At 45.7% G+C, this 23008-nt stretch overlaps 1 protein-coding gene and 1 long non-coding RNA gene across 3 annotated transcripts in view; both read right to left on the minus strand.

Annotated features, from left to right (window-relative positions):
• The window catches only part of ADA2 (adenosine deaminase 2), a 470094-nt gene that overhangs the window by 100681 nt on the left and 346405 nt on the right, over positions 1–23008 (minus strand). For both annotated transcript variants that reach the window (XM_069628655.1, XM_069628654.1), the window contains exons 7-8: positions 12745–12835; positions 9779–9887 (exon numbers count right to left, since the gene is read on the minus strand). In XM_069628655.1, coding sequence (XP_069484756.1) covers positions 9779–9887; positions 12745–12835 — 200 coding nt within the window. The remainder of the gene's footprint in view (positions 1–9778; positions 9888–12744; positions 12836–23008) is intronic.
• Positions 21363–21945, minus strand: LOC138513635 (uncharacterized). Its single transcript, XR_011281786.1, has 3 exons — positions 21885–21945; positions 21635–21694; positions 21363–21456 (listed from the first exon to the last, which is right to left on the minus strand). It is a non-coding gene; the product is annotated as an uncharacterized lncRNA (long non-coding RNA).

Below are 23008 nucleotides of genomic sequence, written 5' to 3' on the forward strand. Positions count from 1 at the left end.
TACTTATCACTGCAACATGGCTGCAGGACCCTCGCTTTCGCTTGGCATGCCCCTGGGTAGACTATACAGAGATCCGACAGAATAACCCAACCTGGCGGCGGAGTCACCATCATCTCCAAATCCTCCATACCCATTAGATAATCCCCCCACCCCCTCAGTCTGCCGGGCTACAAACTCTTGCTCGCTAAATTAGAACCTAACCCCCCACACCACCACCAGCCTCCCCCTCCTCCTCTTCTTCCTCCTCCGTCAACCTGGCCATGCTTCCTCAATGGACACCTATATCCCCCCTCTCATCAAAACCAAACTGCTACTTCTCGGAGACTTCAACATTGTTCTCCATGACTCAAATGACACCAAGGCTACCGCCCTCACTAGCTCCTTACAAGAGATGAGCTTTATTGAAGCCATTAGTTCGCCCACTCTCAAGGGCCAGACTCTCGATAGGGTCACGCATCTAAACCTGCCCATCTCATACAATCATTCTCCTGGTCCTCTGAACCGATCACTTCCTGATCCTTTTCCTCCTACCTCTGGAACACCCGAATGCCCATAACAACCCCATGTGCATCCCCATAACCTCCAGACACGTGCAAACTCACTGCTGAATTGCTTGAACCCATCTCCTCCTTTCTTGACAGTTTACCTGACCACAATGACCCTGATACCATGCTCATTTCCTACGACTCCCCGATACGCCACACATTTGACACTCGCACACCTCTCAAAACTACAATCCTAAAGACACCTTGCACCCATAGCTGGTTTTCTGATGAACTCATCACCCTATGTAAACACAAACTGGCCCTCGAACACCTCTGGAGAAAAAGCCCCTCCATTGACCACAAAGCCACCTTTCACTGCAGCCAAAACCTACAAAGACACCACCATTTCCACCAAATCATCAATCTACAATTCTAAGATTAGCTAGGCCAGCTCTAACACAAAAGAGCTCTTTAAAATCTTCAAAGAGCTAGAAGCCCCAACACCTCCTATTGCCAACTTTCCCAAGGACAAAGCCTGGTGCACTAGTGTTCAATCAGCACTATCAGACAAAACCACCAATTGAGAAACAATTATCCTCAAGAAATCATTGCTTGCTGCCAAACATGCCTCCCCTACACTCCAAGAACATCAACCTCCCACCTATCCCCATTCCAGTTCACTCCCGTCTCCCCTCGGATGTCCTAATCATCCATCACTTCAAACCCTCCAACTGCAAGGGTGAACTCTGCCCTGTACACATCAAAATGTGTGCTTCGCACCTGGCACCCATTACCTCCAAATTCATTAATGCTTCCTTTGAATCTAGCTCTGTCCCCCTGGCCACCAAGGAAGCCTGGGTCACCCCATTACAAAAACACCTCCCTCGATCCCTCCCCAACAACTACCGCCCCATCACCACCGTTCCTTACCTACTCAAAATCCTTTACCACACTACGTAGGTCTAGCTTTAAGCTCACCTTGAAACGAATAGCCTGCTGGGCTCTGACTAATCTGGCTTCAGACCCAGGCGCAGCACTGAGGCTGCCCACCTCAACCTTAACATCTATCCCAATGGCATCCGTGATACCGGCAAACTAGCTATCCTCCTCCATCGACCTCTCTGTAGCTTTTGATCTTGTGGACCACGACCTTCTCTGCCAACATCTAACCAACAAATTCAATCTCTCCAGAGAAGCCACTAGCTGGCTCAAATAGTTTCTCAGCGATCGATCCTCCAGGGTCTTTGCCGGAAGCCAGTGACACATTACCTGTGCCCTATGCTGTCCCTCAGGGCTCCTGCATCTCGCCCACCTTGTAGAACATTTACACAAAGCCACTGTTCTACCACCTTGACAACCTTCGAATGCTTTGCACAAACTTTGCAGACGATACTCAAATCCTGCTAAAACTAACTGGTAACCACGCCATTGACTTCACAAATACTAATCAAATCTACAGCATCATTAAGGCCTGGATGTCGGATCTTTGCCTGAATGACGACACAACTGAGCTCTGCATAGTGGGCTCCCCGCACTGCCTTAAACGCCTCGACTCTGCATTTGCATCATTCTGCATTGACGGAAACCCTACAGACTTATCTAGCCAGGTGAAAACACTGGCCATACACTTCGATGCAGAACTTTCTATGTACAAACACATCGAGGCCCTCGCCTCCTCAGCAACTTACACCACTAGACTCAACATAAGCAGGAAATTCCTATCCACAGACAACTGCCTTACCCTCGGTACAGTACCACCCTTGCAGGAACCTCCCTCCTGCAAAAATCTTGTAAAACTACAGCGGATTCGAAACAATGAAGGGGCTGTCTGAGGACTCAAATTCTCAGACCATTCTCTCATGTTAAACGGGATGTCCACTGGTTGCCAATCAAAGCACGCCTTGATTTCAAGATCCTCTCTAACACAGATGCATCTTCAATGCTGCACCCTCCCTCTTGACCCATCTCTAAAAGAGCTAAACTCCCCAACCTACACTCCTCATCCACCCCGACTATCGCTAGATTCATGAGAAAAAGAGCTATGGGCGCTAGTGTCATGGTCATTGCCCCCACCCTATGGAACACCCTACCTCGTCGCATCCAAGAACAAGCATCCTACCTGATCTTCAGAAACCAGCTCAAAACCTGGTTGTTCAACAAATATGACATTGGGTTAACCTCCCTGGACCCAACCCCACTGGACTCGGATTCATGTACTGTCTTTGTTCTTTTTGTTCTCCACGTTGTACCAGCACCATGATACTTTTGGGTTTGGGCATGGTCAATAAATGCAGTAAATAAAATAAGTGACATCAACATAATATTTTTCCACAAACTGAGGCCTCCCCTCAGACGCATAAACATCCCTAGAAAAGGTGGTTGGGATTGAGGCGAAGGGATGGCCAGAAATACAGACGACCATAGTGCACTTTTGTGAGAGGAAACAGGAACGAGAAGGACACAGCAGACATTACAATTAAGGTAGAGGCAACATTGGTGCAAATGAAATTAGCAAAAATATCCACGGAAGGGGCTATATGTCAACATTGGGTGGGTTTCTGTAGAGGGCGTTCCAGAGGGAGGGGTGGATCTGCAGAAAAGAGTTCCAGGAAAAGGGAGGGTATCCCCAACAGGAAGTGTATCAGCAACAGGGATATTACCAGCAAAGGGGGGTGGGGTATTACACACAGACTGGATATTACCAACAGGACAGAGGATACTTCCAGGGAGGGGGTTTGGATATGGATGATGAGACTCAGATTTGGAGGACCATGTTCTATATGTGGGCAGAGAGGATATTTTGCATGGATGTGTTCTGGATGGACAACAGCAGCATTATGGCCGAGGGGTAGGTATAGGTTCAACCCATGCAGCCACAAATACAGCCCATACAACCACAGATGCAGCCCATACAACCACAGATGCAGCCACTTCAAGTACCCCCATAAATAATGTCTACATACATAGTCGCTGGGAAACAGCATAGGCAAAATTATGGGGATAATATGGGCTAAATTGGAGTGGGGGGTTCTAGGGTGTCCAGCCACTGGGGGTTGCGTCAGTGTCCCCGCAGGTTCCATATGATGTTTCCGCAAAAAACTGCCATTCTTGTATGGCAACATTTTTGCAGGGAATTATCACATGGAACCCTTCAAGCACAAATGCCATCACTGCAGGTGCCCTTCACTCAGACAATACAGCCTGTAAGGCCCGCAGTTACCCAGCCACTACAGGTAAATGCACTGCAGCAGGCGACAGTACCACAGAACGTCTTACAGGCTCAAGTACAAAGATACATGCAGGGGCGACAGCACATTACTAGCTCAGAACACAGAACCACACTACACAGGAGTGACTGTTCTTGGAGGTACACCATTCCCAGGACAAGGCGCAAATGCCCAATAGGCCAGCCTACAGAAGACACGTGTGGCCAATCCTTTCTGTAACTGAAGACCCCGACGAGGAATCTGAGGTAGCAGTGAAGATTGGACAAAAATATCTAATTTTTGGTCAACATGGGAGCCACCAAATCCTGCATTAAGGAGGGCGTCTTTCCCCCATCAGACAAAGTGATTGACACAAGTTTTTTTTCTGGGGCCATTATAATGGTTCCGATCACTGAAGATTTACCACTTCCGACAGGCACACAGCAAATAGGGCCCCTGTTGTACTCAAAAGACACTCCCATCACCGAATTAGGAAGAGACAGAGAAAATTAAACATGCCAATTTCATTTTCAGAGAAGGGCATAGTATGCTCGACAAACGGTATATTTTATGAGCGGGCTGCAGGCATATATATATTTTGCGCACAGCACTTTACGTGGGTCACCACGTCACCCCCAGGTATTCCTTTATGGGGTACAAGGATTGTTAGGGTGGGTACCCGGGATGAAAGACAAGATCTTTGAATTGGCCGCAGAATTTCTGTTCAGACCAGTAGTACACAAAGATCTACTACCAGGAACACAATACATTTAGAAGCAGCACTCAAAAGGAAGGCTCTCACATGGTCATTTTATACAGGATCGACGAAGAGGGTACAGAGTGGCACACAGTCCTTTGCATTGACCCGACATTAAGACTAACAGACTTGACTGACAAACAGCTATTCTCATTGGATGAATAGTAGTTGGAGATGGTATTTTGCATATGCATTCCATGTCAGGTCAACAGCGCAGAGACATGTCGCCCAGAGGATGCAGAAAGTTAACACGGCATCAATTCACTTGTGGGAAGATTTGAAAAAAAGTACTAGCGGTACTATGGACCAGTGGCACCCATGATGTAGGGTTGAAGAAGGGAGCGGGGGTGGATTGCATAAAAGTGAAGGAAGGGGTTAAACAATACCTACTATCACATGAAGCAGATGAGGGTATATGACACTCCATGCACTATGGCGACAGGGCATAATAGAAATGTTAGAATATCCATGTAATACATTCACCCTCTAAAGAAATCAAAAGGTGGGGCGCAGAGATTTATTCAAGATCTCTGCCCCTTGAACAATGTAGTAGAAGCAGAGTTTCCACTTGTACCAAATCCAGCCATACCTACAGAAGCAACATGCTTCACACAGTTACGGATTTGAAGAACGCATTCTATTCCATCCTGTTGCACCCAGATTCACAGCATCTCACCGCGCTCAACATACTCGTTTGCCACAAGGGTTTTGCGAGTCACCTAGTATGTTTAATAGGGTGTCCCCGATGGACCTAAGCAACTTGGAAATGCAGTCATCCATACATGGATGACCTTTTAGTGCGCAGCACAACTGAGGACCAGTGCAGGAAAGATTGTTACACTTCTGACATTGCTAGCAGAGAAGGGGTACAAGGTAGACAAGGAGAAATTGCAGTACTGCCAAAAAGTAGTGTACTTAGGACAGAATATCAGTAGATGGCAGGAAAATCACTGCAAAGAGCAGAAGCGATACACAGCACACAACAGCCAGGCACGGTGAAGCAGATGTAGCAGTTAGGCCTGCACAACTAATGCAGGGTCTGGGTCTTCGATTATTCCACATTTACGATGCCCCTCCTTTAGGGACTAAAAGACGCAAATAAGGTTAAAAAAAAGCCCCATAAAATGGATATCTGAAATTAATGATTAATTTGCCGAACTGAAGGAAGCGTTAGCACACACCAGTTTTGGCAACCCCAAACTATAAAGAAAAGTTCTGTTTTTGCATTCTGATTGCACAGCGAGAACGGCTGTTCTCACTCAAAGGAAGCTACAAGGACACAAGCCCCAGGCCTATTACAGTGGTTCAACTCAACAGGCACTTGCCAAAGTGGCATTTGCCATAAAGAAATCAGCAGCAATAACCACAGGCTGTCAAGTCACGCTCTATGTGGAGCATTTGCTTTTTGCGATAACGGAACAATCAAAAGTCCACGTTAACAACTCTGTCAGGCACAAGGTAATTTTGTCCAATCCAGCAATTAAGGTAGTGAGGTTTGGGGTTGTCAACCCAGCAACATTCATAGCACAGCCGGCACAGGCAGGGAAGTGTGCGTACCTCTGTGCCTCATATGGACAGGATGGGAGGTGACCCTAAAGTACACGGAGCCCATAGAAGGAGGCGAGATGCTCTTCGTTGATGGGTCAACAACAGAATCAAGCATGGTTTTCGACATACAGGGCGGCTGTGGTTTGTTATGAGGTAGAATTTAAGGTTCGAGTGCAGATGACATTGCCACTACACTATTCTGCACAGGCAGCCGAGCTGACCGCTCTAATAATGGCCATGATATGTCGGAATGGTGTGCTGTCAAAATCTTCCAGATTCAGCATACGTCACATCCAAGGTGCATTCAGAATTGGCACGCTGGAGGGTGTTCCGGAGCAGCGATGGCTCCCCGTACAACATGCAGAGTTATACCACCCCTGCCAGCAGATTTGGCAATAAAATGCGCCGTCCCTACCACTGGCACAAACATAATCTCACAGGGCAACAAGGCAGCAATAGGGCCGACTCCACAGCAAAGGAAGCAGCATATTTGCCATTACACTTTTGATGCCTTTTAAAAAAGGAACAAACACCTTTGATGGCATTGCTGCAGAGGCAGCACCCCCACAAGCAGGGAGCCATTTAATGCATTGCCCATAGAGTTATAGGGGGGGCACCCCAACAAGAACAGGAGTTATGGAAAAAGAGGGTCTGCTCATTGTTACCCACGGATCTGGTGTGGAGACAGAAGATTCAAGGGAAACTGGTGATGGCCCAGGGGCTGCTGCAAACAGCCCTGGATCAGCAGCATTACCCAGCCCATGTGTCAAGAGAGCTTTTTGCTGCAGAGATTAACGAACAATGGTTTGTGCCTAACTTGCAAAAACTGGTAACTGAATTTGTAAACAACTATGTAACTACCAGAAATGTATAGCAGGGCCACACGAATCTTAAACATTACCACACCTGGAGGGGCCCTTCTGGCATTTGCATATTGACTATGTCGATATGCAGGATTGATGTAGCTCTTACAGGTACATGATAGTTGTTGCATGTCCTTTCTCATGTTGGCTTGAGGCTGGCCCATGTGCTCATAATGATGCAAAGTCTGCCATCAAATCTTTAGTTTGTGAAGTATTCCCAAGGTGGGGAGTATGTGATGTGTTGAGTACCGACAATGGACAACACTGCCAACAATCTTTAAGGAAGTAACGTCCTTACTTAGTATGCACAGCACAGTTTGTGTTTGATGCCATCAAGCCAACAAACGTGTTGAATGCCTCAACGGCCTGCTTAAAGAGTGCCTTGCCAAGCTGCCAGCAACACTTGGCAAGAGTTGGCTCCATTGTCTCCCACTCGCTTTATTTGCGCTACGCAATTCCCCAGGCAAAGATCATTTGATGCCACACCCAATCGTCATTGTCAGGAGAATGAATGCATACACCTCTCACTCCTGCATGTACAATTTCGGACGCTCACAGCACTGCCAAACTCCTGGGAGATGCATTTAAAGTATGTTTAAATAAGCTTACAAAGTCTCTCAAATACATCTCATGCCAGGTGCAACCATGTCAAGGCAGGCCTGCTAAGTCAGCATCAAGCACAGTCATTCTTGAGACGTTCACAGTACAGCCTCTTCTCTATCCAGACGATAAAGTGTTCATCCACAACTTCACAAGATCTTGGAAGGAACCATGATTCACCGGACCCTTCACTGATGTACTGCACCACAAAAGCTGTGAAGGTAGCAAAGAGGCGCCCATGGATTTATCGCAGATATCCATAGGGTCAAGACCGGTGCTCCTTTTGCAGGAGAAGAGACAGGGCCTGACTGATAGGAAGTGTACACCAACTGTCAATAACATTTTTCTCTTCCTTCCGCTTGTATAAAAAACCTGTGAGCAGGCCAAAGGAGTTGCAGCAAGTGGAAATGGCAGGAGGGGGAAAGCCTTGTATGAGCTGTCTAGTGTTTTTGTTTTGATGTTTATTTGGTCATTGGCTGAGAGAGGACAGTTTGCCCATACTAGGAGTAATAATGAAGGACTATGCAACAAGCGAGAAGTATTTAATTCTGAATTATTCGAAGATATTAGGTGCAGTCACGGCATGGCATCTGGCAGGACGATATGAGGCTGGTGCATCGAGATGATGGGTTGTTCTGTTGTGTGCTCTCACATTCCACACGTTACAAAAGGTCCCCAAGTTTTCTCCCTCAAGAAGTGTGAATTGAAGGGGGTTGTTTGAAGCATTTGTCATTATGTAGAACACTTGGTTACAGTCCAATGGATAGATGAGGGATTTATTCATAAAGTTGAATAAATCAGCCCAGAAAAGGGGATAATGTTTGTCTGCAATATTTCCGATTGCGCTGGGTTGAGTTCTAAGAAATTCTTTTACATCCAGTTCCTAATGAGACGCAAATGCTCTACGTCTCTTGAAGCGCGTTCACTCTAACCCATCCCCACAAATTAAGGATGTGGGACTAATGACATACATACATCACCAAAACCTACAATATTATAATACATTTGACAGATATATATAAAACAAAAAGGTAATAACAGGGTGCAGAGAGCGACCCACACAAAGGCCAAAGCTCTTTACTTGCCAGATCTCATAACCTACCACACAAGTGAGGAAGATCTTAAATTTTTGAGATATTTTGCAAAGAGAGGGACTAAAAGTGTGCCACTACCTTTAAGCATGAAACATTGCTGACATTTTCCAGAACAAATTAAGGCTATTGTTGGAGGAGGGTGACAAAGCAAGTCAACAAGAGGAATCGGCGAGCAAGGGGCCCACGTCTGGATTACCCTTAGTAACAGGAGGATAGCTTAGCGGCAACGTGCAACCTTGGAAACAAGGTGACACGAAGTAACACAGGTTCGATCCCCGGGCCCGCGGTTAGAAACCTCTGGTTAATAAGCACATTATAAAATAAGCAACTAAAACATATTCCTGCAACAGCGCCTCGATGCCCCCGGGCTGTGTGAGCACTTTATTTATTGGCATTTTTAGAGTGCCAGTTGGTGGTGATTGTGGAGGTTCTTGTGAATTCGACATTGGTTGATTGCACAGGTGACTCTTTAGGCCTGGTTACTGGGTGGAGAACCCCAACTCATTTCACATACTTGCGGCTACTGGACTAGCCACCACATTAAGCCTTTAAAATGCAACTGATTTGAATCAGGTTTAAACAGGTGACAGGATTCTGTATCCTTCAGTTAATTCACCAAGCCCACCTGTCCCCTAGGCAGCCAAGGAAGTCAGTGCAATGCAAGTGTTTTACATAAAGCAATAATTAGGTACTACTTTAGGTTTAATGTCTGTTTAAAAATGTAAATAAAGACATATGCTAGGCTCCATGGCCGACAGTCTGTTATATGTGATGGTATCAGCCTAAAATATATTGCTACATAAGAGTTTACTGCAAAAATGTCGCGATCATAAATATCCAAAACCTACTTTGAAAATGTAATATGAACACATGTTTTGTTTCACCCCTGAAAATCAGTAGTGCCCAACTACTAGGAATTCTCCCCCTACACATCAATAGGCACTTAACCTGTTCTTTTCGCCAATCCTTCGACAGGAAGTCCCATACCACACAGGCTGCCACTGTACCATATCACTACATCACTCTTTTCAATGTAGGGGCATCCACGTGCCACTTTCTCAACCATAGTTGTGATCAACATTTTGTAGGTCTACATTTTTGAAGGTCAATATTTTGATCTCCATAGTTTCTATATTCCGTAGCTAGCCTCAAGTCATCATTAAAGCCTCACAATGGCAGACCAGCCTATCCATGCTTCCGATCATTACAGTGAAATGTTACTTACTAGTCTCGCCAGCATGGAAGAAGTATGGCAAGTTGACTCCTTGGGCGGCTGGGATGTCCAGAGCATCCTTAAAATACCACAGAGGGTGTCCTCTGTCCTCCTGTCCAACCTGTGGAGGAAATGGTGCACCAGTTTATTTCTGTTTTATGTGCCCTGCCCAAGGTCCTTCTTAAGGGACCTGCACATGTCCAAGACTCCACACGCAGCCAACTCTTGAAAGTGAAGTTGGTGCCAATTTGGTGGATTGAAATGTGGGCTCCCTTTAGAAGACCAAAATCCTCAACCAAGAATTCTCAATTAGTGTTTTTATTAATTATTGCAATAATGAGCACTTCAACAATAACAAATAGCAAATCAACTCGGCACAAGTATGGCCATTTAATCTGCAGTGCATCACAGTTCAAGAGTCAATGCAATGTCCAACAATTCACAGGTGAAGGTCTACCACAGCTTCTGTAAGAGGACGTGTGACGAATCAAAGGAATGTGTCTCTTCTCCCCAAGTGGGAGCCCCCGCTATGAGGCTAGGGAGGTGAGCTTGCTCCCCAATACCCTCATTAGGGGCAGAAGCAAGTTGGAGAGCATGCTGAGAAGAGGGAGAGAATTGTTTGGCAGTAGGGGAGGCCGTTGGTAGCATACCGCAAGTGGGAGGGGGAGCCAGCGAGAGCCACAGAGCCCATGGCATTCAGAAGCACTCTGAATTATAGGATCAGATGCTGGCAAGACAGCGTATTGAATTGCGGGGAAACTGAGGGTCTAAAGACCAGACAGCTGTTGGTAGCAGGACCATGAGTAGTTTGTGGTGGGCAGGGAGCACTACCAACTACACTGACACCAAAGCGCAGATTTATCCGCAACAGCATGAGTTCCCAGGTTGGACGCTGGACCATAGCAAAAAAGGGAAGCAAGCAAGGGGCAAAGACATGCCAACAGAGAAAACAACCGAGTAAGAAGAACCAAGCAGGAGAAAAGGTCTCAAGCGACCGCAGGCCGTGTGGATGTGCCCTCATGAAGAGATAGGTAACGGGGAGAATGGAAAGACCAGGAAGCCAAAAGGGAATCTTTATACGAGCAGAGACACTCGTCCCAGGGAATTATTTGCAACTACTAAATATGAACTGTAACCAGAGACGATGGAACATCATAAGTAAACCTGAAAAGGAGAATATTAATCAGTGGATAAGACTACCCCGGGAAGAGGTGTGGGGGAGACCCAACCCCTTAAGAGGGATTAATTGGGAAGTAGTAGAAACAAAGTCAGAAAAATGGAAAAGAGAAAGAAACAAAGAACACCAATATGTAAAAACTAAGAAGGGAACACAATAACAATCCTGAGGGTATAACGCAACAAAGAAGATATCATGCAAGGCTGACACCAACCAAAATCTGTGGATGCAAGAATCAAACAAACCTGACGAAAGAGCCCCAGGAAAATAATCCCATGAGATAAGGGAAGAGCCCAAGCCCTCATGCCCTGACAAAGAATGTGGCTAGAGATCATTTGAAAATTGGCTATTAAAAGAACATGCAAGCAAAGCAGATCCCTGCTCCACCAGGAGAATTGAGTAATTCTCCTGGCCTTAGTTTGTTTGAATAATGGTAGGGTCAGATCAGGTTAGTTTTGACAGTGGACTTTATTTTTGATTTGGACATTGATGAGCACCATAGTTAATATAGGTAGGGAACATCCTATAGTTATAGGGAGAAACAGGCTTTACTTAATAAAATTGTTGGGAATGTCATCAAAATCTCTGCATTGTTCTTCTGACCCACCACATATGGTATCAGGGTGGGATGGTACACCGACTGACAAAAGACTGGCCCCATGCTATTTACTAAGTTAAGCCCCAAGACCAAAGCCTTTGACCTACAAATTCAAATACCACACAGCGAAAGACAAGTTTATCCCTACAGATTTTCCTCAGGTATTATTTCAAGGTCAGTGCAATATTTTATAAGTATCTTATTAACTGGCCAGGAAAACCCCACAAATTCCAGGACCTGCTCATTGACATCTCACCGACATTTCCATAGATAAACAAATCTTGCAATGAGAGGGAAAGGTCTGTATTAGATATTTTACCCCAAACCTCAACTCTGAAAACAGCACTCAGTGGCATGGGCGACTCTTAAAATACCGCTGCGCTGTCACTTATAGATACCCAGAGATGTGCAGAGCGTCCCTTTGTCTGAGCGATTTACATGGGACCAGACTTCAGAGACCAATGCAAATAAGACGAAGAAACAAGACTAATGGTACACATGGTGGCAGGGTGTAGGAGTTTCAGAGCAACTTCCTGCTAGCCGTCTGCCTTTATGCCACCTGACAGGGAGGACGTGCACATCTACCATGGTGATCTGGGAAACCTCCCACCATCCAGCTCGCTAGGGAAGAAGTGTGCAAGATGGCAGACGTTTTAGAATAGTTATCACAGTACTGTGTTCACTGACAAGGAAAGTGGGTCACGTGAACAATTACACCCAGATATATTTATGGACACAGGCAAGTTTGAATTTTACTCTGTGCCATTTTTCCTATTAGACAACTGTGGTCGTTTAATTGTGCTACTTTTTTCATGCTTCATGGCTACCATTTCTTTAAACTCCCATACATACACGCTCCTTTTACTTTCGTCAGCATTCTAAAAGAAGACTTCTGAAACCTAAATCGACCTGCATGCAGCTTCTTCCGAAATACCAAGCTCATAGTATTGAGGACTTGACTCGCTCCCATCTCCAAGCTCGAATAAAATGGGGCGAAATGCAAATACAGAATTGACTTGATCTACATGCGACTTCATCTGATTTCTCATGACTGTTGGGCAGTGGTTTCATTTGTCAGAAGGTGTTTGCTAATTTCTTTATCTTCAAGATATTCATCATTGTTTTTACATTTTTTACAATGAACGGAAGTGAAAAATTGATTAAAAATCATGATCTATATATCAAAGGTGTTTTAATGGTTACCAAGTCAAACCCTGCCAGGGTCTCGGGAAACTGGGCTCTCAGTTCGATCGCAGCTTGGACAGCTTTCTTGGCACTGGCAACATCTTGTCCCCTGAAAAAGCAAACAAGATGCCAATAAGTCAATGGTCAGCAGATGGGGTCATTCTAACTTTAATAAATGGGGCACTAGTCCAACAGAAATCATGCACCTGCTGTACTGTAATAAGATTGGTCCTGGGGGTTTGTGGGGGTGGGGAGAACAAGGGACAAGTTTCCCCAGGGTTGATTTGGGCGCTGCACACAGCCAGCAAGCCATTATTGGGTAGGGACAGAGTGCCCCCAGGCTATTTAATGTGGGGGCAGCAAAGGTTTGGGAACAGTTGGTGGTGGGAGCTGCACATGTTCCAGTCTCTTCACCAGTGGGAGTAATTTGGTCGGGGCACGTGACTGAGCAGATTAGGCAGCGCTGCTGAGGGGTCACCCCACAGCTCCAAAGAGTGGACAAGTAACCTGGGGACAAGGACGGCACAGGTGTATGGGCAGAACACATGCTGCAAACACATGGTCAGCCCCATACCCCTCCCCTCTCCCTCAGCTACAAAGACTGGCAGGATGAGGGCCCTAACAAGGTGCAAAAGCACATTAGCATGTGCTACACCCACAGGAGATATGAGGCAGGAAATAACAGCTGGTGACCTATAATTGTCACCATGAGGCACTAACTTCTGTTGGCACCAGCCAGCTCGGGGGCGTTGAAAGCTACCCCACACATGCAGTGCCTAGGGCCATTCTAAACAGAATATAAGGGGCTGCCTGGGCAGCAAACCGCACAAACATGGGTGCTCTGTACGGAGCACCACAAGTAATCTACGTATGCAGATACCATTTCTTTTTGAACATTTTTTGAACATTGCCCTGCTCAAACACAGTCAGGCTGATTCATGGAATTATTTGCGTGAAAAACGCAGATTTTCGCTCCTTTCTGCCCAAAAATCCCTGTGAAATATGGGGATTTTCAGGAAAGAAAGGTGCGCAAATCTGCGTTTTTCACGCAAATAATTCCATGAATCAGGCAGTGTGTCTTAACGGAAGCTTGATCCAGCTTTGGTATGTTGACTGTTATACAGCTTCAAGACAAATGCTGGTTAATAGTGTGATGCGCTTCAATGGAGGTGTAGTGGTCTGAGGGAGGACAGGACACCAGTAATGCTGCCAACTGGATTTATTGGGACAGTTACAGTGAGGGAGGTGAACTGTTGTCCATGGGGAAGGATAGGCTGTACTCACTGTTCAGTTCATGTGCCTCCCAGTTGCTTTAGTGGGGCAGGGTGTGCAGGTAAGGGGTGCACACGGCAGGCTTCCAGGGCACCCAGGTGGCCTCCTATGGCCTTGGTATTACGCTCCTGGAAGCTGATTTCTTTGTGGAGAGAATCCCATGCCACTAAGCTCCTCGTAGCAGGAGCCACGCTGGGGCAGTCCGGTCGCTCCTTCTCGCCGCCCGTTTTCATCAGAAGAGCGCGGGTCCTCGCGGGGAGACGAGATCTCGCGGGATGCCTGTCCGCGATCTTGCGAGTGACGTCTCCATAGGAGGGCTGCATGAAAGATCCAACACAGTAGCAAAATCTTCAAAAGCTACAGTGTTTACCCGGTCCTGCTGAGACTGAAAACTTAAAGGAATGGTTCGGTCAAAAAATGTTATTGTCCATACGGGTCGGCCATGTGTTTTCAAGCCGAAGTCGCTGGATTTTAGAAAAATTTCCTATGGACCTTACCCGAGTTTTCGGCCATTAAAAGCACGCGAAAACAGGCACCAGGGCGCTGCCATTTTGTGATAATCCTATCACTTGCCGCATCGCCCTGGCTGACCTGCTTTTGCGGCACTAAATCATATTCCCCGCCCCTGAGCCTGACATTATCAAAACATTCTTATTCCCCGCCTCTCTCCGTGACGTTACTGTGCTGCATAGGCAAATGCGCCCAGTCGTCTTCTGCGCGACTTCACACAGAACCCGGAAACCAACACAGATCAACTCGCAACACAGCGCGCCACAATTCGGAATATGAAACTGTACTTTAAAATCAAACAGCAATACGGTACATTTGGTAAAGTACATTTGACATTAAGGCCCTCATTACGACCCTGGCGGAGAACCATGGTGCTATTTGCACCATGGTCCATGGCGCTAAGCTGCCAACTGCGCCATGGTGGTTGGCGGACTTACCGCCCCATTCCGACCTTGGCGGGGCGGTAAGTCCCCAATCCCCATTTACCCTTCCCCATTCCCATTTTTGCCCCATAGGGTATAATGGGAGTGGGGAAGGCGTTAATTACGCCACCGTAAATTACGGTGGCGTAATTAACAACAAGTCCCGTAGCGCCATGGATTTTTCCGCCTGCAAAAAGCAGGCGTAAAAATCACCATGGCGCTACGGGAACTCGTACTCAGGCGGAAAGGGGCGCCATGGTTTACGCCGGCGTAAACCCCTTTCCGCCAGGGTCGTAATGAGGGCCTAAATGTTTAGAGAATATTCAGCAATTGGCATATTAAATCGGAATGGAATTTTTTTTCTTTTATCTCGATCCGCAAAAGTTTATCGTGAGTCACGTGCTGTTCCTTTATGGTACACAGGGTGTAGGTTTTCGTTAAAAGAAGCACTTTGGACGCACGGTGAACCGCAAGGCTGTTCCATCAACTAGGCACTAGGCACTAGGCCAACGTAAAGGTCGATATATGTTGCTTCTAGCCACTAGTACCGCGTAAGGGCATATGGCTCCTTGGCGATCGTCCCATAAGATGGTCAATATAGTGCAGTTGTTTACAAGAAGCTGCAGCTGGCGGTTGAAGAAGCCGTCTGACGGGGTCTGGAATAGGTGGCAGTGGCAATATGGTAGGATGTACCCGTTTAGAGAAAACAAAAATTGAAATTAGTCTCACCAGCCGATCTTTATTACTATTATTCATTTTATTTATTACGGGTGAGCTGAAACTATTCGCTTGCGAGGATAGTGCAATGGAGTATGTTCGGCTCTAAAAGCAATGCGAAAACTAACGAAATAAATTGAGGGAAACACAAACTAATGTTTTTTTTTTAACCTTTGAACCACTGAGAAACGGCTGTCTACATGCGTGTCGAATAGGCACATGCATGCCCATGTGCCCAGTAGAAAGACGATCCCACAAATGTTGTACTTGCTATTCATTCAGGTATAAAAGCGTCTAAAGAGTTACTTACATTATATTTGCCATGTCCATTGTATCTCTGTGTAATGCAGTCCGTAAATCCCACTGTGTTCGTGTCAACGATTTTTCATATACTTAACATGAAACTCAGTCTAGTTTCAGAATTTTCAGCCTTATCGTCTTACGTTATTGCCCACCTCCTTCAAATAAAGTCCTTTCGGCATGGTCCCTGTCTCTTAAGGTAAAAAAACAATAGAACCTTATACTGCCGGTGCAATTCGCGGGCCTCTTCAGCCCGCGAGCATAAAACCAAAGCCGATGACCTTCACTCTGCATGAGCGTACATTCTTACTTTGCAACATCCCGTGTAAAGCGATCTGTGAGAACTTGAATTTTCGACTCCATGTTTGTACAAGGCCTCAATGTGCAAATGCGAACTGGCTTCTCTCCCATCTGCAACGCCTCGCTTGGCGCGTTCTAAGGCCCCCAATTTTGTCCTCGTTGTCCGCGAGCTTTGCAGCCCTAGAGAACCATAACTATGGAGACATTGACTTTTTGGGGGAAGGTCAGGGAAAGTATAAAGTACCCGAGGAGTTGAGTTGAAAGTGAGATTTATTGTTTGTTTTATTATTTGCAATACGCAATCCTCCCCTCGGTTAACAGTGCGCAGCATTTACATGAGATTGCGAAACTTAGTTACAGCAACAAAAATATATACATACACATTCACAAGGTCAGCGATATGAGGTGAATAGAGCGAGAAGTCAAAGATGACACCCATGTTGTTCGCCACCCAGGATGGTGAATGGAGGGTTTAGGGTTAGCATACTTTGTATGCGCACTGTACAATAACATTATTTTCAAAAAGACAGATTACAATGATTTATTTAAACCGGGATTTGAACTTCTCACCCAGCTCTGCTTTGGGTGGACATGGCACAGTGGTAATGTTTGGTGGCAATGCATCAGTGCTCTGCACAGACACTGTCAAGAATGGCACTCTGTCAAGAGTGGCACAGGGTACCCAGGTAGGTTTTGGGTGGCTGTGCTGAAGTAAGGTAGCAGATAAGCACACACAGCAGGAAGTTCAACAAGAAAGAGTAGGAAACTGTAGCTGTGAGCCAAAAGGGGCAAAAAAGATACAAAAGGTACAAACAAACTGGATTCCCTCTTGGGGAATATGCTGAAATGGGAAAGTGTTCCACGAACCTTAGGAAACTCCAGCCTTCTGCACAGATTGCTATAACAGAGGCCCACACTGTATGCTCATGGCTGGGAACAACAGCAGTGGGTGTCTGTAACACTGAAAACGGGACAAGGGAAGGGGCAGAGGTTGCCTGCCGGAAACCAACAGGCAAGCTCTGTACAAAGGGATTAAATAAAACACATGAGAAGACAAGAACAGATGCATCCAGCGAAAAGGAAGTCAATGAGCAATCTAGCAGAAGGAAATGAAGGAAAGGCAGTTAGACTGAAGTAGATAACCTAAGGTGGAGTACAGAGGACGGAAGAGAACAAGGGAGCAGCAGTCAGGAAAATAGAAGGGCTGCAAAGTAGGAAGCAGGTCTGCAGTCAAGAGTGGCACTAGGTGCAGGCAAACTATAGTGGACTGCGGAGGACTGTAGTAGGCTGCAAGGCAGGGAGTCCAGAAGAACAGGACAGAGGGAGATTAGTAGTAGGCGACAGAGCCCAAAAGAATAGGGCCGCGAGGTAGGGAGCCCAGAGGAGCAGGGCCGTAGGTAGCCAAGTGTAATACAGGCTGTAAGGCAGAGGAGTGTAGCAAGCCGCAAGGCAGGGAGCCCAGAGGACAAGGGCTGTAGGCAGTGGAGGGAGACAGGCTGCAAGGAAGGAGCCCAGAGGACACAGGCTGTAGACAGCAGAGGGAGCAGGCTGCAAGAAAGGAGCCCAGAGGACAAGGGCTGTAGGCAGTGAAGAGGTGCATGCTGCAAGGTAGGGAGCCCAGGGGACAAGGGCTTGGAGACAGCAGAGGGTTGCAAGCTGCAACTTAGGGAGCCCAGAGGACAAGGGCTGTAGGCAGCCGGAGTAAGGCAGGCTGCAGGGCAGGGAGCCCAGAGGACAAGAACCGTAGGCAGCCGGAGTGAGGCAGGCTGCAGGGCAGGGAGCCCAGAGGACAAGAACCGTAGGCAGCCGGAGTGAGGCAGGCTGCAGGGCAGGGAGCCCAGAGTACAAGGACCATAGGCAGCCGGAGTGAGGCAGGCTGCAGGGCAGGGAGCCCAGAGGACACTGGATCAAACCAGGATAATGCAGCAACAGGAACAGCATACAAAGTAGCGGGTCAAGGCAAACCGGAGCGGGGAGATCTCAAGATGCAAGACACTGTGCTCCTGCAGGCAGCTGCTTATATACAGCCCTGCCCTGTTCTGAGGCAGGCTAATTGAAAGCACCTGGAGCCGCACACCTGAAGACAATCTGCCTCCTCCCTCTCTGGTCCTGAGCAGGTGAAAGCAGCACTGGCCGCTAGGGCTTCTGGGGATTGTGGTCCCAATAACGATGAATGAGAATAGCCAGGAATTGAGGACTGCAGCCAGGTGCATTATGGTAAATGTAGTTAATTGAATAAAATAAGACCCAAAGTTGAGCAAATGGAAATAAAAGACCAAGGCGTGAAAAGGAGTTGTTCAAGGAGTATTAGGAGGATGAGTACCAAGTAGTCCATGATGGTTGCCAATGCGTGCGCCAGCGGCGCGGGCATGACAGAAACGCTCAAAATTCCATATCTGTGCTTCTCTAGTGCACTAACAATAAGGCCTTTAACAAAGTCGAACTCCATTTCCTCATATACTGGTTTTACCCCCCATTTCTTAGTTCTTTTTCCAAAGGTTGTAGTGTAGCGAGGCATCCCTAAATTTCCCGTAGTCCTAGACTGTTCACGGCCCACATTCTCGTTATGGGCCAAGACCGCTAGTAGAGTCCTATGTTTCATGCCCTGTAAGCTGAAATGCAATAGCTTTCGCCTATACTTTAGGCACATATTGTGGAACACCTCCAATTCTCCTGTGTGACAGAATTCTGTCAGTCCCCTCAAATCTCGATAGAGTTTTATCGAAAACAATCTTCTCAATGGCTTTGTGTGTAGGTGAAGATGTAATCAAACACTTCTTCTTCTGTGCCTCCTCTGTGGACAAAGTGTTCACATTGGTGGAAATGTTGGTTTTCTGTCCAGCGGTGAACGTTAGTACAGTGGTGCATCAGTGACCGCCATTTTTCAAGTAGGATTTCCACTGACCCTTCACAAGTTTTGGAGCGCCACCAAAGATGGTTGCTGATAGACTGGGACCACTGAAATACTTTCGAAACCTTTTTTTTCCCCCCTCCAGCCGAGATTTTCTTATTGATTGATTTAGCAAGATGCCATACGTCAAATTGATGTTTAATATGTGGGAACTGCTCTCTCATTGTCTTGGCAATTGAAACGTGTGTCCGTGGCTATGAGGTCGATGTGCATTCCCTTGATTGTAGATATTGCAATGATTTTATAAATCCTAGTTTCTCCATGGCCACTGAGGATTTACATTGGGACACCTGCACGACCACCGAACTAACAATTTTCTTACTATCCATGTCCTGAAAGTGGTAGGTGCAGTACTTGGCAGAAAATCCAGGGCTGTCGCACTGTCCATCGCCAGCTAGCCTGAATCGTTTCCCTTCGAATGTACTTGCTAAAGAGAATTGTTCAATTTTCCAAGCATCACTAATGGCCGGAATCAGATCATCATGTTGGTATTTGTAGTACTGCGTTTTAGAAATGGAGTCCCACAAACTGAAAGACTCACTTTCTAAAATTGGACCCACCAAAATGTGAGGCAGCTGCACACAGTAGATTGCCTGCTGGCAGCTTCCCCAGCATCGGTTGTGCAGACCATGAGAACGCATGATTAAATCTACAGGCGGCATGTATTTTGACGTAACTGCCTTGTTTTTGACGAGTCACATGAAGCAATGGCTCCCCACATACTTCCCCTCCAACTGAATGCCCACATTTCAGCATACTTATAATATCCATCAAACAACTGTCGAATACTATGTATTTGCCCTCTTTCATTAGACTGTCATCCGGCGTGAAAGTTGTTTCGGACTGTGCCGAGGACAAAGAAATTCGAAAGAAATATCGCTGATATCAAGTTCTGATGCGTCGTTGGGTGCTGCTGCTGCTGGTTCATTCTCTGTCATTTCAACATCTGTTACTTCAGCATTGATGGGAGAACACAACATTGTTGACAGCTTTTGGGGTGCCATTTTTTTGGCGGGTGTAGATTGTGTGAATTGATCTGCGACTACTTCAGAGCTATCTTCAATACATTCAGTATCGTCTTCTTTTGGTGGTGCAGTCGAACTGTAGCAATGGTCCAATACAACTTTACTGGATTCTCCGGACACATTCAATTCATGTTCTGGCCATTGGACATGAGCATCCCGAGTCTCAACACGCTGCATCTGAATTAATAGTTCCTCCATAGTGTAAATGGTCTGGCAAGGCAAGCAACATCTCATTTGCTTCACTGTCTGTGTATGTATAGTTCGTTCACCCACAGGTAACGAGGACAGATTGGAAAAGGGATGTTCATTTTAAAAACACAATATAAAGTATAGTACAATTGACAGGAAAAAAATAGTCCAACACAAAACAATTCCTAAACTTATGAACCGTTTGTAACTAACCTTATTTTTGTTTCTTTTCTTTGCAACTTTGACTCGAACTTCAACATCTGCACGCTGTTGGCTCCGATTCGTTTCTGCATGTCTTCCCTTCCTCTTGCGCAGCAACGACTATTTTCTGGATCCGCATAGACAGCACGGAATGACGCTCCATCGACTCCCTGAAACATAGTACTTTCATTACTATGTATCAAAATATTGAAAACATAAAACACATGTGGACGAACACACAAGTACATTTCAATAGCTGAACACAAATTAAACATTCTGTAGAACAATCAAACCACAGGTATTCAAGCTCTGATGATCTAGTTCGATGGAACTGTCAGTATCCATTCCTTTGGCTACGCATGGACTGCCATGAATGGATGTATTGGAAAGGAGGCATCAGCAACTCCCTGAAACACAGTACTTGCATTAGCATGGTTTTCAATATTGGAAACATAACACTTGGGGTCGACGGCACAGGTACATATAAAGAGATAACCACAGATTATGCATTGTCTAAAAGAATCACGGAATATGTAAATATGATCAGATTTCATCGATTTATTTCTCCGATTTATTTACATCTGCATCATCTAAATGGGATGTTATTGTAGTGGAAGCTGTCGTCTCCCTGAAATGCAGTACTCGCATTAATAGGGAAGAAAGTATAGCAAATGGAATCACGTTATATGATGACGCTCGATGGAGCGGTCAGTATCCATACCTCGTGCTGCCGAAGAATATGTAGGGATGTTGTAAATGTAGTGCGCACTTCCGAAAGCTGTTGCGCCGATTCGTATACGCAAGGTCCCGCTTCCACTTCCCCTGGAATTACTTGAATGTCAGGCTCCGCATCAAGTGCAAGGGTTGACGCTCCATCAACTGCCTGAAAGATAGTACTTGCATTAGTAAGGATTACAATATTGAAAACATAAGACACTTGGGCTCGACCGCACAGGTACATATCAATGGCTAATCACGAATGAAACATTGTGTAGAACAATCAAACGAAAAGTATTACAGCTATGATGATCTAGTTTCGATGGAGCTGTCAGTATCCATACCTCGTGCTGCTGAAGAACATCTAGGGATGTTGTCAATGTGGTGGACGCTTCAGCATCTCCCTGAAAGACAGTACTTGCATTACTATGGATAACACTAATCATAACTGAAAACAAACACCAGTGGACGATAAGGTGTATATCAATTGGAAAGCACTAAACAAACATTCAGTAAAATAATTACATGATACAATAAAAATATTACTTGACATGCATAAAACAAGTCTGTAGCGGAATAGCCAAGTAAGATTACCTGATACGCGCTAGAAGTGGTTGATAACTGCGAGCACGTCACGGATGTAGAATGTTCTTGCTTCAGATTCAAGGGATAGTCAAGCAGTTGTAAAGGTAAATTATTGATTGATAATGAAATGCCAATATTAAAAATTGCCATGTAAGGAGACAGAATACGAGAGTAATGCTATTGAAAATGTGCAATATAGCACAGTTCCCTGTGCCCATATATAGATTTCGTTTGTGGGTTATGAAATCGAAAAAGAATATATTGATAAATGTCATTATTCAAAAAGCTATACACTCATATCAATGTCGAAAGTATTACAAGGGACACAACACCTAAAATATCAATGAATCCATTCGTCTACCTACACAACCGCAAGGCCTAAAGCTAAATCCGGACACTTGACTCACCAGTGGTGGAATGTGGACGAATAGAGTGGGAATAGCGTTTGTGAGCAATTTTCGTTTCGCCATTTATTCTTCTTTGTTACCCAAGATGTTGTGTACATGTTGGAGGAAAAGTGCCGGCTGCAGATGCAGTATCGATCACCCCTCTTGTCCTCTAAGACTTGTTGGACTCTACTTTCCAGCTCATCCAGTGGATATCCGCAATGTCTGACCCATTCTCTTATTCGATCAACAGTTTTCGGGAATCCATGCATTGTAGTGCCTTCAGATTTAGCATGGGTCTTCGAAAGGCCACCGCTAATCGAACAGGCAGGCATTGTTGAAAATTCTGAAAAGTAAATATCGACATTACAATATACAATCTTGATGAATAAAAATGTGATCCAAAAGTAAATGAACCATACAATGTTCAATGCAAGGTTTGTTTTGGTCACAGGAACTATACCAGTTCATCATGTGCGGCTTAGCATTTGCATAAATTGCAGAAATGCATAAATGATGTGACTAAACTCTGAACATGTGACTCGTCCCTTGGATGTTCTGTCTTGCACGAGAAGGAAACATGCTTACATTATAGACTGGACCCCCGAAGGATGCAATTCGATGACAATTGACACAGATGAAAATAAATCTATTGATAGCATAACAATGGAAACTCAAATCAATATCAATGAACATAGCACTATTGAGTACTCTACTCGCAAAAATAGATAGAAATTTAAAAATCAG

This window comes from Ambystoma mexicanum, chromosome 12, assembly GCF_040938575.1.
Source record: "Ambystoma mexicanum isolate Mex_15411 chromosome 12, UKY_AmexF1_1, whole genome shotgun sequence".
Lineage (NCBI taxonomy): Eukaryota > Metazoa > Chordata > Amphibia > Caudata > Ambystomatidae > Ambystoma > Ambystoma mexicanum.